At 36.9% G+C, this 19,129-nt stretch overlaps 2 protein-coding genes across 2 annotated transcripts; one reads left to right on the top strand and one right to left on the bottom strand.

The window, feature by feature from the left end:
- Positions 1–3,396: 3,396 nt before the first annotated feature.
- LOC130710917 (ferredoxin C 2, chloroplastic) lies at positions 3,397–14,797 on the bottom strand. The gene is made up of 6 exons (XM_057560310.1): positions 14,502–14,797; positions 13,784–13,847; positions 12,978–13,066; positions 11,649–11,717; positions 3,880–3,924; positions 3,397–3,783 (listed from the first exon to the last, which is right to left on the bottom strand). The coding sequence occupies exons 1-6, from the start codon at positions 14,742–14,744 to the stop codon at positions 3,739–3,741; spliced, it is 555 nt and encodes a 184-aa protein (XP_057416293.1). The 5' UTR covers positions 14,745–14,797; the 3' UTR covers positions 3,397–3,738.
- A 2,360-nt stretch (positions 14,798–17,157) lies between these two features.
- Positions 17,158–17,755, top strand: LOC130712773 (late embryogenesis abundant protein 18). Its single transcript, XM_057562590.1, has 2 exons — positions 17,158–17,244; positions 17,462–17,755. The coding sequence occupies exons 1-2, from the start codon at positions 17,158–17,160 to the stop codon at positions 17,753–17,755; spliced, it is 381 nt and encodes a 126-aa protein (XP_057418573.1).
- Positions 17,756–19,129: the final 1,374 nt, after the last annotated feature.

Below are 19,129 nucleotides of genomic sequence, written 5' to 3' on the forward strand. Positions count from 1 at the left end.
GAGCAAAAGAGCATCAACGTACTCATAAACTTATTAATTTCCCGGCTTATCTTTTAGATAGCCAAACAACAAAACTGCTCCTCGAGCAAAAGAGTATTAACATACTCAGAAACTTATTAGTTTCCTCAAAACTTGGATTCGACGACACTTCTCATTTTCCAAAAATAATATTCAGACCCTAAGCTTCCATCTGATGTTGTTATCATAATTTAAAGGGTTCAGAGGTTGTTTAGTGTCTTATGAATTTTCCTTGTAAAATAGTTTCCATTTAGTTTTAATCTCTAATCTTATGAGTTTAAAAGATCCCATAATCCCAAGTAACTCCCAGAGAAGGTCTCGATCCACTAAAATATGAATAAGGGCCCGAATCTCTGTTCGTCCCATCAAACTTTCCCACAATCTCACGATGAGTGTGGCATAACTGTCTGTTATCCTCACTCTGACGTACAACAGATATATGTGTAATTTCATAATCAAAGTTCACAATCCAACAGTCATGGCACATATATCAACACATCCTAGATTAACCATTTAGCACATAGCATGTGAATCAATATCAACACATCCTAGATTAACCATTTAGCACATAACATGTGAATTAGTATCAAAAACAATTCCAGCGATAAATGATTATCATTGTCAGCCGAAGCCTCAGAAAACATTTCCCAGTCAATCACAATCAAATGCATAAACAATAAATCAAGTCAAATTCGTTGACACCTAAAGCATTATCTAGTATTCAGTGAGTAGCCCTCACCTGCAGCTCCTCCAGTGTGATCCTGAAGCGTTCCTTCACAAATTCCTCCTTTCGCTCCTTGGAATTCCTCAAACGAACCTTAGAGCGAAAACCACATAATTCAATCTTAATCAGTCAGAAACTCAGCAGACAACAATTACTAAAGTTACACGAAGCATCATAAACTCCGAAGTACGATAATCTAACGCGATAAGACAAGTTTTCGAAAAAAGAATTTTTCCTCCCCCCTTGGAGGTGCTCTCGGCCACACACACTAATTGTGTGCGCCGATTTTTCTTCGATCAAACTTGGTTCCTAGGTTATCATTAGTCGTAACTAAGGCGAATTAAAGCTCGGAAAAATTATCGGATCGAAAACTGTCGCAGGGGTATTTTGGTCAGTGTTTTTAGCTCGGAATTTCAAAATTGGAATTTCGAAAAACAAATTAGATGGGGACGTCACCAACGACGTTTATGACAACTAACCCTACTGGCGCTAAGCTCAGTCGAGAGTTTTAAGTCTAAAAGACGAAGCTTTGGCCAAAAATGGGTTTTTCGAGCAGAATTGAAACTCGGCGGCAGTTCGGCGACATTCGGCAAAATGTAATCCGCTAAACATGCTCTTGGGCATGCAGGGAATAAGTTTAGACAGAGAAATCGAGTTATTTGGACAGTTTTACAAAAAGCTCAAAACTTTGAGCACATAAAGACATAGAGAAAAACGACAGAATTGACGATCAGAAGTAAGAAATAACATCTATACCTCGAGGTCTTCGAGCAGCAACGAACGGTGCAGGGATCAGGCGAGAAACGGCGAAAATCTCTTCCCCCTCCTTCTCCTCCAAGCTCGCGGGTTTGATGTTAATAGTGTTGGAGAATTTTGATTTTTTTCAAGCTATTTATAGTTAATGGAAAATGCGGAAAAATGAAAATTTCGCGATTCCGATTTTTCCTGTGCCTTCCTCTGTGAATTCTAAGATAGGTTCTGGCGACAGAATTCCAAAACTCAGAATAGGTTTCTTGGAATTAAGACAAACGATCCAAAGTCGGTGTAAATCTATTTTACCCGAAAAACTACTTTTTGCAATTGATGTCGGATGAGAAAACTTCTTTCTGAAGAAAAATTAGAAACCTCGAAAGAAATAGGTGTACGTGTGTGGAATCTTCGTTTGAAGCTCCGAATTGAAAAAGTCTTCATCGAACGTTTATTTTAAGTTTCTTGAGTTATCAGGGATTTAGTTTCGGCAAAACTTCCGAGAACTAGAATCGGACGTTCGTACATTTCAGGGTTTCGTATCGAAACGCTTGTCATGGAAAAATTAAGAGAAGTTCTAACATTTCTCTGAAGATTTTTTGAATTAGTTTCCATCGTGTCTTTAAGTGCAAATTAGTCGTTTACTAACGCTCTCGTCCTAGGTATAAGCGAATACTACTTGCGTTATAACTTATATCGACTTTAATACTATCCTTAGCCTTTTCCTGAACTTTCTCCTTCATAAATTTATTCCATTTGATAAACACTTGTTCAGGTTTTCCTTCACGTTACATCGAAACTAATTGTGAATAGGAATTTTATTCGGTTTATTCTAAGCTTAAAAACTTGGGTCTCACACATCAATTATACGCTTATCATCACTTTTTATGAATTTCTTTTGTCCCAAAATATAAATCTCTTTATAATATCTATGAAGCATTGATTATCTTTTTCCATGTCTACCCTTACGCTTTTGCTTTATTTTCAAGACCACTATCCTCTGGAGATAGTGGAGCATTAATAAGTAGAGAGAACTTTCCATGAGGGTAATTTAGGAAAATTATTAAAAAGAACTACAAATTCATTGCTACCAACTCATTTTAACTACTTTTCTTAATTCTAGAGAATTAGGTAAAAGTGACTTATAATAGAGGACAGTGAGAGTATCAATTTTCAACACTGATACGTGAACCCCAGCACCGCAACATTCAAGTTTTGTGGTGGTTTACACCGCCACAGCCTATTTGTATATATAAAAAAGCTCAAAATGTAATTGTGGAGGTTTGAAACCACTACAAAATTCGTGTGTAAAACAAAAGTGGATTTTGTGGGAGTTTCAAACCACAACAATTAAATAGGTTGTAACGGTTATAAACCTCAACAAAACCTGTATGTCACTTGTATGTCAACATTGTATGAGGGGTTCACAAATGAAGCCCTTTTACACACAAGCCTGGGGGCCGTGGGGTTTACAGTCGTGCATTTCACCATCTTGTTCCCATGTGACTCTATTAGTTGAGCACTGGACCACAATGGTATATTCTCTTGATCCTTCAATTATATCATCAACTTTATGCAACCACTCAACCAGGGCAATTGTTTGCTTCTTCAGCTGGACCAAAGTAAATATTTGACATTCCTATCATGGAGCCCAACTAAATCGAAGAAAAGATTGTCATTCCAATTTCCAATCTTCTCTGTTCATGTGGCATCTCTATTCCAAATTGACAAAACCAAGTTATATGTACCCCTGTTGCCGCATTGTATCTGCGATATCATATGCAAACAGGGCAGTTGTTTTCTTCTTTTGCTGGTCCATGACCATACCATATTTTTGTGGCTCAATTGCAATTTATTTTACTAATAAGTAATAACAATTAAAAGTAGTCTTCCGATGGAGAAAAAAATAATAACAATTAAAAGTGACTCTATTTTATTATGAAGATATTTTTGGTGTTGCAACTTTATGAGTTTTGAGATATTTTCATTGGTCCTAAGCCTGACAAAATAATCCATTAGTCCATATTCATCCAGTCCATCCCTAACAAAATCCATCCATATCAGTACCGAAGGCATCCTCTAACTTCTACTTCTTTCATTGTTGATATTGACATTAACAATAGTGTTTATATATCTAGTGAAAAATATCAAGATGACATAGAAACATAAAAAAAAAAGATGAAAAAGAAGGGGGAAACAAAATTCGCATTGCCTGCTCCATTGCGTGACAGATTTTCTACATTGCTTACTCACTCGTCACCCATGGCCAACTCCAAGGCATAGTCATCTCTTTCCTGTAAACAATTTTCGTGTTAAAAGTCACATAATCAAAGAGAAAATAAGTCACCTTGTTCCTAAAAAAAGAAATAGTAATAGACAACAGAACCTACCACCGGTCCTCGGGCAAAATAACGTCCAAATTGAAGCCAATATACCTGGATGTGTCATGTATTTGTCATGTTCATAACCAAAATTCAGTAACAAATGAAAACAACAACAATTATGAATTTGATTTAGCTTCAGTAACTAAGAGACATGCATTAAGGGAGAGATGTATCAGCAAGGCAGCTAGAATGATCATCAATCTGAATAGCTGGTCAGAATATTGCACGCACACCAAGAAAAAGACTTTGCTTGAGAGATGTTCAGCGGAAATTTCCAAGCAAGTTAAAGGTTCACCAGACAATGGAATTCACTCATTTTCACTGTGATGTTCACCAGACAATGGAATTCACTCATTTTCATTGTGATAAGGAGATATAATATAGATACGTTATGGGCATCTTTATCCATGATCATACAATGACGAAAATCTGGCATTAAAGTCAGGGTAGCAGGCTTATTTTTTCCACGCCTTGCTCTTATTTTTTTTTAAGGCTTATCACCACACCATGCCTATCGGTTAGCCGGAGCTCCCAATGGAGATCACCCGCACGGCTAACTTATCATATGACAAGGCCATGCTTGCAGGATTAGAATATCTCAATGAAGTTAGGATGAATGCGATGCGCTCAAGCATATTTGGGCTCAAAAGGGAAAGGTGACAAAAGTATAACTCGTATCGTGTGTACTCTTCTAATCTCCATATACTACACTAGTTAGAGAAAACAAATAGACTAGCTAAAATAAGGTATGGATTAGAATCCTAAATACCATCTTTTACAATAAATTCTAATTTTGAATATATTGCAATGAAAAAAATTCGCAATAATCTTTACAAGCAATTATGCACACAAAGAACTGAAATTTCTCCAAGTTCAAGATTAACATTTGGAATTTTCAAACAAGAAAATTTAGGAGACACAATGAGAGTCTATTGTAGAAGGGGAAGTTAAACAAGGAAGGCTAGGAAATGATGAGGAAATAATAGTGAGGAGTCTTTTATGCAAAATTCTGACAAACTGGACAAAAGGCAGCAGGATTGGGGAGCCACAGGTGCTGAATAAGTAAGAACATGAATATGAGGGAAATGGAGGGTAGTGGGGAAGATAGGAAATCATTTCAGTAATGGGAGTGTGGCTAATGCCATTCCATAGATCCTTTGATCTCTTTTCTTCCGTTCCTAATCTCTATACCACATGCACATTTACTTTGTAATTAGAGTTGTCACCTGACCTTTTCACAATTAATTCCATAGTGAATTTAGTTCCAATCAATTTGGTATCAGAGCTCCCATTCCTTTGTTAAGGTCCGACATTGTCTAGATATACCGTTAAAGAAGTCCTTATAAAGAGTAGGCCAATCCTCACCCTTAAATTAACTTTTTTGGGTAGAGTTAGGCCTAACCCGAATGCTAAGATGATATTAGAGTTAATCTTAGATCCATTGTTGGACCACCCGAGATGGTCACCCGCTGAAGTTCGAAGTTCAGAATCAACCCAACCGGTGGCTGTTCCAGAAAAAATGAATTAAGACAATTGATAAGTCTTCGCCCTCATATAAACCACCTATTTCTAAGGTTTATGAAAGGAAGAGGGTTAGGAATGTTAATTAGGTCAGATTGGATGCTTGTGTGATACTCTATCAACTAACCTTGGTTAGTTAGTTAGAGTTTGTTACTAGTTAGTTGGGGGTATAAAACAGCAATAGCTGTCAGTTAGAGTCAGTTTTTTGGGAAGTGGAAGGTTTGGGGCTGGTTAGTGGGTAACCAGATTGGTCTCTTGGTGACCAAGTTTCTCTTCTTCTCTGTAACAGTTTCAGTTCTTCTGTAATTCCCTTGTTCGTCATCAATACAATTTCTACCATAGTGTTCTGGAATCTAGGGTTTCTATTCTTGAATTCAAGTACAATTGTGCATTGCTGATACCAGTTTTATCAATATTCTAGCCCGTAGGCTATTTCAGGAGCAATTGATGAAGTTAACCTAACATTCTAGATATCTCATGATAAGGAGAAGGGCAATACAATAGATATCAAGTTTGTGATTCCAAGCACCAGATGTGCAGCCCTGGATGTGAGGGGATGTTAAGGTCCTACATTGGTTAGATATATGGTTAAAGAAGTTTTATAAATGGTAGGATAATCCTCACCTGTAAGCTAGCTTTCAGAGTAAAGTAAGGCCTAACCTGAATTCTAAGAGTCACAAATGTAAACTTTGTGGAATTAGCTAAGGAAGTTTCACAACGATGAGAACTTATAATTAATATTGTAGGAGGTAACACACAATCTTGGTTCTCAATCTCATTACTCAGTTTCTTAAGGTTGTCTATGGTTCAAACAGAGGCAGGTTTTGCCTAGTAAGTCTGCCTAAATTCACTGCACTTTTACTAGCTAAGTTCTATGCTTTACCTTAGGGTGGTTATTTGGGGAAACTAGAACTTACACGCGGCTTGCCATGGGCTTTTATCGAAATGGAATGAGGCGTGATCAGGATCAGTTTGAGGCAGCTTGTGAGGTGGGCTAGCCGAATAAATTTAAGGCTCTCAAACCTAATGCTTTACTCCATCCATTATCTATCCCCATCATGTTTGGGAAGATGTCTATCGGTGGATTTCCAAGGTGTGGATAGGTAGAGCAAGTATACACATTTCATTCTTCTACTCCATGCTTACTCTTCTTAGATAGCTGCAGATTTTGAAAAGAAGATTGTCCAGGTGAAGATAGGTTGAGCAAGTATGCGCATTTCAGGATTAGGGAATAATTGAGACTGAGCTATTCAAAATTCTGGACAAAAATAACTATTGTCTATAGGCTGCAATGTGCAAAATAGGATTCAACCTTGAAGTTTCTCGCAATTGGAGCCTATAGACATTAGTTATTTCACACAGGAACCGATTTAATTTGAAGCTAGACAATGCACAGGTCCATCTACCTTGTGCCGAAATTCATTTTTATTAAGAATAATAGGGGCAGGGCAACAATGATCGAACTCCGGAAGCTTGGTCATCAAGGTTGTGATACCATGTCATGAACCAACTACCCCAAAGCCTTAATCTAGGATGAACACTCATGAATGGTTTTATACTATATTGCTAACTAAATTTTCAAGCAGGCTTCTCAAATTTCCACCTTCGAAACAAGGCACCATAGCTCATTCATGGCCTTCAACAAAGGTCTATGTCGATGGGGGAAGAGGAACAAGGGTGGGCTAGGAAATGATGTGGGAAATAGTGAGGAGGAGTCTGTTATGCCAAATTCTAACAAACTGGACACGACGTAACACAACAGGAGAGCTTGGGGACCTGGAATCAGCAAGGATGCAAATATGGGGTCAAAGGGAGGGTTATGGGTGAGGAAGGCAGTCATTTGGGTAATTGTCAGCTGGCTAGATCCATAGAGCAAAGAAGTTTTCCTTCTCTAACCTCTTTTCTTTCATACCCAGTTTCTAAAGTTTCGGCATATTTCATTTGTAATCAGACTGAGTTTTCACTATCAACTCCACAGTAACTTCAGTTCCTATTAGAGACACAATAAACTGGTAAATTAAATTTGGGAATGATGTAAGTCACAGCAAACACTAAATCATCCTTGGTGTGATTTGTTAATGTGAAATAATTATCACCAGAATGATCACTGGTAGGAAGAGAACAGCGTAACAGACTGGCAATTTAAGTATAAGGTGGAGGCGAGATTCTCACTTCATCCCCAATGCTATGCACATTAGAAAACCAAACACCCAAAGGAAAAACTTAAGCAAAAATGATGATTTAATCAGAGCAACTGAGGAAGGAAGGAAGGAAAAGCCTAGCTAGATAGTGAAACATCACAATCAATAGCAGGTAGAAGAAACAAAAAGAAAAATAAAGCTTTGATTATTGTAATTGGCAAACAACCAACAAATAGAAAAGAATCATAGAGATAAATGCATCTTTGTAGTGAAGTTCCACACTTTAAGGAACAGTGACAAAGAAATAATAACAAGAGTAAGTCACATAGGATGGGACCATTCTGATATCAGGTTAAATTTAGTGTTTAGGATAATAGAGACACCATATTATAGGATATTAGATTGATAGTGTGTATCATGATGTGTAACAAAATACCAACTGAAAAGGCCCTTTAATGCCAATAATTAAGTCAAATATTACTGAGGATCCTCAAGCCCAATAATTCAATAAGACCACTGATAGGTAACTGGGGTTAGCTTGTTAGTGGTTAAGTGGGGTCAGTAGTTTGTTAGTTAGTTAGAGGGTTAAGAGGCATGTTTTCTATAAATAAGTGTGATTAGAGAGCATTAGGTTATCTTGGTATTCAGTTAGGAATTGGGTTTAGAGAGAGAAGTGGTTCTCTTTCTAGGGTTAGAGAGGGTGTTTGGCATCTCTCTCATGTATCTTTCCCCTAATCCCCAATTGGGAATTAGGGTTCTATCAATAAACTACTGCTGATTTTCTGAGTTCTATCATTATAGGATATTAGATTGATAGTGTGTATCATGATGTGTAACAAAATACCAACTGAAAAGGCCCTTTAATGCCAATAATTAAGTCAAATATTACTGAGGATCCTCAAGCCCAATAATTCAATAAGACCACTGATAGGTAACTGGGGTTAGCTTGTTAGTGGTTAAGTGGGGTCAGTAGTTTGTTAGTTAGTTAGAGGGTTAAGAGGCATGTTTTCTATAAATAAGTGTGATTAGAGAGCATTAGGTTATCTTGGTATTCAGTTAGGAATTGGGTTTAGAGAGAGAAGTGGTTCTCTTTCTAGGGTTAGAGAGGGTGTTTGGCATCTCTCTCATGTATCTTTCCCCTAATCCCCAATTGGGAATTAGGGTTCTATCAATAAACTACTGCTGATTTTCTGAGTTCTATCATTGGTATCAGAGCACCGATCTGGTGCCTGAACCACAAATTCTTTGTTGCGCTATGGAAGAGATCATGGCGAGAATGGAGTCGCTTGAAGCCATGACAGCGAAGAACGAGTCATTTCTTGCAGCAGTTGTGAAGAAATTGGGGGTGCAATTCGTTGCAAACCCTGATCTTGAGAAGGAAATCTCAAGATTGGAGAATAGATTGCGAGAGCTTGAAGAGAGGAGAAAACAGAGGGAACAAGAAAGGAGAGAAGCAGAGGCATCGCAGAGCGAATCTGAGGCCGAGTCAGTGAAAACGGAGGCGGAAATTGCAGCTGAGCAAGCAGCAGTAGAGGTGTCGCTGAGAGTAACGGAGTCGACAGCGGAGGAAGAGCGAGCATCAACCAAGGCGGAGGCGTCGCAAGAGGAAGAGATCGCAGAGGTTGTATTGTTCCAGCAGAAAGGAGAAACAGAAATCGGAAGCAAGAATGAAGCTTCCAAGAACGCAAACAGCAACATTTTGGGTCAAGAATCTCTGACACAACCACAGTCGCACATGGAGATGAAGAAAGAATTATCATTTCAGATGCAGGGAGTGGCGGTGGATCGAAGGGGGAAGGAATCGCTGAAATCCAGGGTGCACCAATTCAATCTTGAAGCAATGGATGAAAGAAGAGGTGTGGGGAAGATGATTGGACACCGATGGAGTCGACGACGAGAGACCCATCAACTACCGAATGTGATGGAGAAACGCAATCACCAACCGCCATCTGCGCTGACAAGTGGAAGGGCCAAGGTGCCGCCAGCGGCGGAGCTCCGGCAACCACAGAAGATGCAATCGTTTCAACGGCCGCCACCGAAACCGCCGCACATCATGGTGAGAGTGTTGCATGCGGGAGGGTTGTTATTTGGGAGGATTGAGTTGTTGAACCGGCATCCTTGCAGGCAGGAAGAGGCGAATTGGTCACCGGAAGAACCGCCGGACGTGTGGGGTGGCGGCGGCTTTGACTTGGCGCCGCAGCTTGTATCGAGTGGTGGTGAGATGAGAGTTCTCGTGCTCAGAGAATGGAGGTCAGAGACATCTGAAACGCAGAGCATGGGGGCAGCAGAGAAAGATGGACTTACATTTTTGGGTCAACCATTTGACCAAAGGAGCCCAGCCCAAAATTCTTGTCAGCTTACAAAGGGAAAGATCTGGGCCTTACAACAGAATGGTGGAGATAATTTGGCTTGTTGGGCCAACTTTTCTGCTGTTGGGATAAAACCCAATTTACCCATTCACTTGAGGCAGTGGGGAAGCAAAAATCATTTCACAAAGTCACAAGGGAAATTGCACATGCCAAGGGTGGGAGATTTTGGTGACCTTCAAGTTTTTGCTGGAATGTTGACTACAAATGTGGGCAATGCAGAAGGTAGTGTTGCTTTGTCAAAATTATACTTCTATGTTGTCATTTTGTGGAGTATAGAATATTGGGGTAAACTTGAGTTCTTGGTCCAAAGAGTTGATAATGAGATTTATACGCCTTGTGGTTATTTCCCTGCTGAGTTCAAGTATCAACTATTCAGTAATCTAGGGAACTATGATGTGGAGTCAATTGTCACAGCCACAATGGCATGGAAATGGGGGGATTATGCTAGTTGTACCCAAGACATGGCTAAAGTAATGACAGTGATTAAAATGAAGGATAGGAACCAGCAATCTTCCAATATCATATTGCTCCTTTGCCACCTTGATCACACTAGTGTACCCTTGATAATTTGGCATTCATTAGATCCCTATATTCAGGTTTTCACTATTGTTGAGGGTGATGCTATGCTAAAGGAGGGTCATGCCCAAATTAGAAGGAGGGCTCAAGTGGTAGAACTTAGAGCTGTGTATGAAATGGGCATGGATTCAGCTGAGTTAGCTGCTGGTTTTTACAGCTTGGGTTCTCAAAGTGCTGAGTTATATACTTTGGGGTGGCTTGGACTCCTTCAGAACTTGTTGGTTTGTTATGAAAACATACCCGTCAATTCATTCATATCTGAATTGCCATTTCAAGATGCCACTACCTTGCTGCCTCAACCTGTCTGCTCCAGCTGGAACTTCTGCCACATGTTCTTCCAGCAAGGGGACAAAGACATAATTCATATTAGAAGCTCAAGGAAGAAGCTTATCAGTGCATTCATGGCTTATTTTTCTTGCTACAGCAGCCCAGGGAAGATGTTTCCCAACATTTACTATGCTTGGATTTTGTGCTTTCAGCCATGGGATCCAGGCGGAAGCTGCTTTGATTGTCACCTTTTGATCTGTGGAATAGCTGTTCATTTTGTTGCTTGTATTCAGTCCTTCACCTTGAGGACAAGGTGAATTTTCAGGGGGGGAGTATTGATAGGTAACTGGGGTTAGCTTGTTAGTGGTTAAGTGGGGTCAGTAGTTTGTTAGTTAGTTAGAGGGTTAAGAGGCATGTTTTCTATAAATAAGTGTGATTAGAGAGCATTAGGTTATCTTGGTATTCAGTTAGGAATTGGGTTTAGAGAGAGAAGTGGTTCTCTTTCTAGGGTTAGAGAGGGTGTTTGGCATCTCTCTCATGTATCTTTCCCCTAATCCCCAATTGGGAATTAGGGTTCTATCAATAAACTACTGCTGATTTTCTGAGTTCTATCAACCACTAAAACATACTAAATAAGGAAACAGAACAAGAAATATAATGAAATCAGGAAAGAACTCTTAAGATTGCTTCCTCGATCAGATGACTAACTGATCCTACTATATATTCTAAAGATCATGTAAGATATTCCAAAACATTCCAAGGTAGACAAAGATATTGCGAGATATTTTCTAGATATTCTAACAAGATTAAAATTAAAAACATCCTGGAAAATGAACCAATTTGGCATCTATTCAAGCAGTAATCATAAGGTGCAAGTTATGATTGTAGTCTTGCTCATTACCTCATCTTCATCTTGAGTTTCTACTTCAACGTCTGATGTTGGGAAGCTGACACAAAGAAGTGCATAACCCTGAATTGAGGAAAAATCTCACACACTTACCAGCTGAGCAATAAAAGACAAGCATTTGCAGTACTAATGAATAATGATAATAATAATAATAATAATAATAATAATAATAATAAATAAATAAATAAAAAACAACAACAACTACTATTGTTATATTTATTTTCCCCATGGTTGTTATAACTACTATAGTGGAAAATGTTAACAGATGGGCATCAAACAGTCATACACTAGAAAATATCTTTGTTCTGTTGTACGTAAAGAATCTAATCTGAGGGCCCTTGATTAGAAACACTGATCCATAAACCAAAATGCAAACTGTACATATGATCACAACAGGAATATACTAGAAAGGTAAAGTGGCTTAATTAAAATGTGAATCCTTATTTTGAATAAATAAATGATTTTCAATTCTCATTTTTCTTTTAATTACTTGAACAGACGAAACAAAGTCATGCAACTACTTTTTGGCTTTCCTAAAAATTTTAGTGCATAACATTGGAAAAAGCAGGATACCAATATTCTGTCAGTTATAGTGTATGGGAAACAGCAACCCATCAATTAATGGCACGTATAAGCAAAGTAGTTTATAATTGTTAGAAGTGATTTTTATTTTTGTTTTTGAATTGTAATTGCAAGTAATGAAAATAACTCAAGGAACGTGATAAGTATGAGTTTAGTGCACTGACACTGATTAGAAAGACAATGCTTACAGTATCCTCTTAATTTCCAAAGGGATAAGGCGGAATTATACATAGGTTAGACATCATAGAAAGTGTATGTTTTGGCATGGGTGTCAACGCAAACCTGATATCATGTATCACAAGGTATCAACGCAGAAGCTATAATGCGCCACGTTGAGTTCAACATTGATTGGAAAAGCAAGATTTTGCCATGTTGTACTCAACATGGATCCACGTTAAGTTCAACAAAAATTCAAACACACAAATGTGTCTGGTGTTAGCATGTAGAAACTTGACCGAAGTATATTTTTCCATACCACCACTTCCACCTTTCCTTTATTCCATACTAACGTGCATAAATCAAATTATTATATCATGCTAAATATCTTCTGTTACTGTTAAAACCTAGACCAAAAATGAAAAAAGAATTCTGATTCTCTTCTTTTGGCATCATTGATGAGAAAATCATAAATATAAAGTATTCCATCAGAAAATTATACTTGGTACTTGACAGGTCAACTTACCAATTCCAGTATGGAATTAAAAAAAATCATAAACACAGAATAAAGATAGTGGTACATGCCTTCTCTCTCAACTCGGCAGATATCCCAAGTGCCTGTGGCTGTTTAATCTGTCCATTCTTGATCCGCACAGCACAGCTAGTACAACAACCTGCCATTAAAGGTTTACAAGCAGCAGAATGTTAGAAAGCTAGCAATATCATCACATATGAGTATATGACAGAGCCCACAGACTTCAATCTGGATGGCAACAGATGCAGCAGAGAAAACAAGTATCAAAGATGCCTCACAAGACCTACAAAGGAAAACTTTAGTATAGTATATAATTACCATCCCAATAGGGTTAAGAAAATTACTAATATTGTAGATAGAAAAATAAAATATGATAGTTGCTAAAATTCATATCATGAATTCCAAAAGCCTACTAAAGAATAACATGTTTAGAGATCTTGGAGGATCAAAATGGAACCAATAAAAAACGAAAATAATACTCTTTCTGAACGGTACAGTAGAAATGTAAATTTTGGTACTATAACATGCTTGTTTGATTGTTTTATGACGACTCGTGTGAATTCAAAATAATCAAGATAATGGAATCCCCTCAAAATCTAATGATTTAGGATCCCAATTTCTCTCTAATGGATAAATGGTGAAATCTTAATATTGAGAACACTAGAGAAATTGAGGGCCTCTATTGGTTAACTGCAATGCAGATGCAAGCAGGCAGAACAAAATAAGATACCAAAGTAATTCCAGATTTTATGAACCTGCATGAAGTCTGCATCCATGTGTGTGAGTGTGTGTGTGTAAATTTGCTTCTGCGACAAAATAACAGACTACTATAAACAAATAGGATGACAGTAAGTACCATGCCTGCAGGCGAATGGAAGGTTAATGTTCTGGGATTCAGCAGTATGTAATATATACTGGTCCTGCATGTTATGAATGAATAATAGTCACATTGACATATATTTTCAAAATAAAAAAAAAACTAATAATAACAAAAATTAGGACCCTGAACCTGAATTTCTTTTGCTTTCAAATCATATAAAAAGAAAAATTAAAAGTCATCAAAATGATGAATTTTTTTTTGATAATCCAAAGAGTTGTATTCAAAGTTAGCAGACCGGGTGCTAAACCCAAATACGAGAAGAGAATGGAATAAGATAAATTTGGAAAAGCTAAAGTTAATAGCTTGCTGTTGCAACAGGGAAGGAAACAGGAAAAGGTTATCTAATGGATGACAATCAAGAGATGAGCAATTTTTTTAAAAATAACTTTGATTTTTAGACATGCAAGAGCACATTCACCTCATTTTTCTCTCTACCTATCAATTTCTATAACATCATATCACCTATCACATATTTGATTCCTAATTTTTCTGTATTCTCATCTTATTTGAGGTCTTAACACCCTCAATGGGTGTCTAAACATATTTTTAACTTTCCAATATTCTGAACTATCTACTCTATTCACAGTTTATACTGATAACTTGACAATTTTCTCTTATTTTTCTTGTAAAATCATTTTAAATTTGAAAAAAAAAACTGATTTTGTTCTCCATGGGATGAGAATTGAGATCATACCTCAGGCACTGAGAACTCGTGAACAACTCCTCGTTGTCTATCGTGGACTGTAACCTTATGGGTTGGAACATTACCACCTGGAAACTCGTAATCGGTTCCACCCGCCAGCCCCATCGGCGCTTGGAGCTCCGCCGCCGCCGCCACCACCGTGGTCTTGCGGAGGATATTTTTGGAAGGGAAAGGTTGCAGGTTGGTGTATGGAATGCAGCAGTTACCGGGGATTCGAAGGAAGGAGAGTGCCATTTTCTCCTTGGAGCGATGTGTGACGACGAGATAACACAAGTGAGTAAAGGAACCACTACGCGCGCGCTCTCAATCATCGCTAGATTTTAGTCCAACCACGTATCGACACGTGTACAACATCGAAACTCGTCCGAGGGGAAAATCAACCATCCTTTTTTTTTTTGAAATAGGAAAATCAACAATCCTGGTAACTGGTAACAATGGTAAGTAATCTTATACGGGTTTGGATCCTCTCATGTGTAAAAAAACTTGAGAGTGTCAAGTTTCATCATCTCACCATTAATTTTATTTTATTTTATTTTTCATTTATTATCTACACAAAAGTTAATGGTGAGATGGTAAAACTTGACACTCTCAAGTTTTTTTACACTTGAGAGGATCTCGGCTCATCTTATACACTACCATATTGTTTGGAACGTGAGAAAATGTAGAGAAAAGAAAAGTGAGCAGAGGAAGCACAATATTCAAGGTGTTTACTCTCATTTGGTTCATCAGAAAATTTGAGGACAAGAGAAAATTAGACTTTTTTTTTTGGGGTTAAAGGTCATATTAGTCCCTGTGTTTGTAAAAACGTTTGATTTTGGTCCCTCAGTCAAAAAATCGCCAGTAATTGTATTATAAACCGCCACTAACTGTAAAAAAAATCGCCACTAATCGTCATTTTTTAACTAAGGGACCAAAATCAAACACTTTTACAAACACAGGGACTAATATGACCCTTAACCCTTTTCTTTTTTGGTACATCGGAAAGAGAAATTGCGCCGCCTAGGAATCGATTCATTGACCTTCCTTACCCAACTCATATGTTCTCCAGCTTCTACCACTTGAGTTATCTTATGGGGATAGAAAATTACACTTCGAGCCCACACAAAACATTTCTCTGATGTATTAGAAAAAAAATGTGAAGGAAAATGATTATTTTGGTTATTTAACCAAAATGCCCTTCCTCCCAATTTAATAATTATAAAATAATTTTTTTAATAATAACAGTAATAATTATTCTTTTTTAATATTATAATAATATTTTATAAAAATTTAAATTTTATATATTAGTTTGTACTTTAAGTATGTTTGATTTAAGAGAGAAAGAGAAGAGAACGGAAAAAAAGAGAAAGAAGTGCAAAAGAAATGTAAAAGATGGATTATATTTATTGTTTCTTTTTGGTGAATGAGGAAAATACCTTTTGTATTTAAAATAAAAAATTTCCAACTTTTGCACATTTTTAATGGTTTGAGACACCTTTTTGGCAGTTTTAAACCATCGATAAGTGAATGAAAATGAAAAAAACGCATCAGATTTGTATCAAATGATTTATGGCAGCTAATTAAGAACTAGAAGTAGATATAGGTCAGGTGACCGATGCATCGGGTCCATGCCAAATCAAGTTAATAAATAGAAAAGGTCAAAGCTTTATTCAAAGCCTATTTAGTTAAAAATGTCAAGCTTAGGTCACTCAATATTTTTACAAGTCTAATAGGTCGGCCTATTTAACTAAATATAAAATTATTTTATGAGATTAGTTTTTACGCACTGACAGTGTAAAAAGTTTTACACAGTCATTCAATCACAGTCTTCCATTTCTTATTTTACATATTATTAAATTCAAAATTTAGTATGATTGTGTAAAACTTATTTACACTCTGTCAATGCATATAAATTATTCTCTTATTTTATTATATTATTGAATTTTTATAATGACATCTTAAAATCATTTTTTTATTCACTTACTTTGTATTTAAACATGTTAGATTATATAAGAATTTAACCATATAAACCTCTTTAGAAAGAAATTGATGTTTTTAACTGTAGGTTTAATTGCATTTTTTATCACCTAATTTTAGACCATGTGTGATTTTAGTTCTCATAGTTTTTTCAAGCTAATTATGTGTCTACTTCCAAATTTAAACCAATTAGTGTATGTTTGGGTTTGTAAAATAATAAGACGGACCGCTTATCTCTAATATAATTTAATAGAATTGATTTTGGCATTAAGAAGCTATGTTTTCTATATGTAGGGTTTAGAAAATAGAATTGATTCTGATATATGTTTCATTCTCGTCGAATAAATTTCTAACCTCCTTATTGAAAGAAGATGTGATCACTGATCAGCGACCACCACGCTCGTCACAACTCATTGTAAAATCAATAAGTTAGAGTCTGACATATATCATTGATTATACTTTCTTAGAACGTGGCAGCAGTACGATGGGAGTAGCCCTGCATGTTGAACAAGTGGTCCGGTCCGGTGCCGAACAAGGCAACAAGCCGCCCATGATTTGGAGCCTTTATCTGATCTTCCTTTCCCCACTCAATATATAATAATAATAATTGCATATTATAAATCGTCTGTCATTATCGCTGAGCACTTGAACTCATTGATAGGGAAAGAGAAACAAACATACACGTACAGAGATGCAATCTGCAAAGGAGAAGCTGAAAAACACAGCCAGTGCTGCCAAGGAGCACGTCGACATCTATAAAGCCAAACTAGATGAGAAGGTGATGTTTTGCATGCTAGCTTTTAAGCTTTTCCATGCATGTTCATAATCTACAAAGACTTTAATTAATATTTCATAATGTTTATAACTCTCTCAAAAGATTTCATATTTTTGAATCAATAAATTAAGGGTTATTTAATTTCATGAAATTAAATCATACGAGAAATATTGGAGCTGTAATTAACTGATTTGGGTTGAATTAATGGTGCATGCATCAGGCAGAGAAAGCAACGGCAAGAACAAAGGAAGAGAAAGTGATAGCCCATGAGCGTGCAAAGGCCAAGGAAGCCAAAGCAAAGATGGAGCTGCATGAGGCTAAAGCCCGGCACGCGGCGGAGAAGCTAAGCGCAGACCACCCACATAACTATAGGAATCACCACCCCACGGTGGCTGGAACTGAGTACCAAGGCCACCAGCAGCAGCCACTTGGTTTGGTTCCTAATCCCGTAGCCACTCACTCAACCTATCCACTAGGACTAGGAGGAAACCATCTCACCAACAAGCACTTTTAGAGTATATATTTAATTGTTTCGCTTCGCTCGCTGTAGCTTCTTTTCATTTTCACTTTCAATTGCAGACATGAACCATGATCTCACTCTGTTCTCATTTTATGTTTTTACCTTTGATTTCTTCTCCTGGCTAATATATTGGGTTTAATGGATATTGATAAAAGAAAATATATCATTATCCATTCACTTTCGGATGTTACCATAACAGAAGCGATTCTCTACTCTCCAAAAATTATGTCACTAATGTTCACAATAGAAATACAAAGAGAGGCAGAGGAAATTAGTGACCATGAGCAGGCCGAATCACACCCTTAAAAGGGTACTTCTGAATGAAGACACAACAAAAAGTGCTTCAAAATGTCTTAGATACGTTAGCTGATTTAATGCAAGTACACCGGCAGAATCAGATGATCAATCCCAAAATAAAACAACAGAAGAAGATTAGCCTTCTCCCACACACACGCACACATATACCTAGCTTTGAAGCTAAGAATTCTCTAGAGGATGTCAATCAAGGAACTTAACAAGAGCCTAGGACGACCAGAGTCAGTAACCTCCTATCACCACAAGAAAAATGGTTTATAGTGTATGTGATGATTTAAATCTTACGTACGTTACCTAAATAAACCTACATTTAAATTTCCCATGCCATTTATATGTATATAAATCACACCAAGCCCTCTGTACCTCACATATATTCATATCTGATTCTTCGTTTCTATCGTTTCCACTTCATCCACTTATACATATATTATAACTTAACAAGGCAACAAGGCATTCACCCTTTCTTTTTCATTCACGGTCCCTCTCCTTCATCTCGTCTTTTCTTTCTCTCTAACTGCTGCAGCTCGCCATTATCATCATTCAACATGTATATTCTTCATTTCTTTCCAATTAAATAGCAAAGCTCCAACATGTTTGATTGCAGTTTTTGTTTTTAGTTTTAAAAATAGTTTTCAGAAATAATTTTTAAAAACAGTTTTCAGAAGAAGAAAACAATTTGATTGGCATATTTTCTAAACAGTTTTTGTTTTTAGTTTTAAAAATAGTTTTCAGAAACAATTTTTAAAAACAGTTTTCAGAAAAAGAAAACAATTTGAATAATATATTTTCCAACATTTAAAAAACTGATATCTGAAAATTAAAAACAGAAAATGAAAACATATTTTAGTTGTTTTGGTTTTTTAGTTTTAAAAACTGAAAATGAGATTGTTTTTAAACTGATTTTGAAAACAGGTAGTATCAAACAAGTTTTCAGTTTTTAAAAACTAAAAAATGTTTTGAAAGCTGCAAACAAACAGGTCCTAAATTACCATCAAAAGCTCGTGCTCCTTATCATTCCTTACACGGCCAACAAGAGGAAAATGAAGCAGTTAA

The sequence above is a fragment of the Lotus japonicus genome, chromosome 4, assembly GCF_012489685.1.
Source record: "Lotus japonicus ecotype B-129 chromosome 4, LjGifu_v1.2".
Classification (NCBI taxonomy): Eukaryota; Viridiplantae; Streptophyta; class Magnoliopsida; order Fabales; family Fabaceae; genus Lotus; species Lotus japonicus.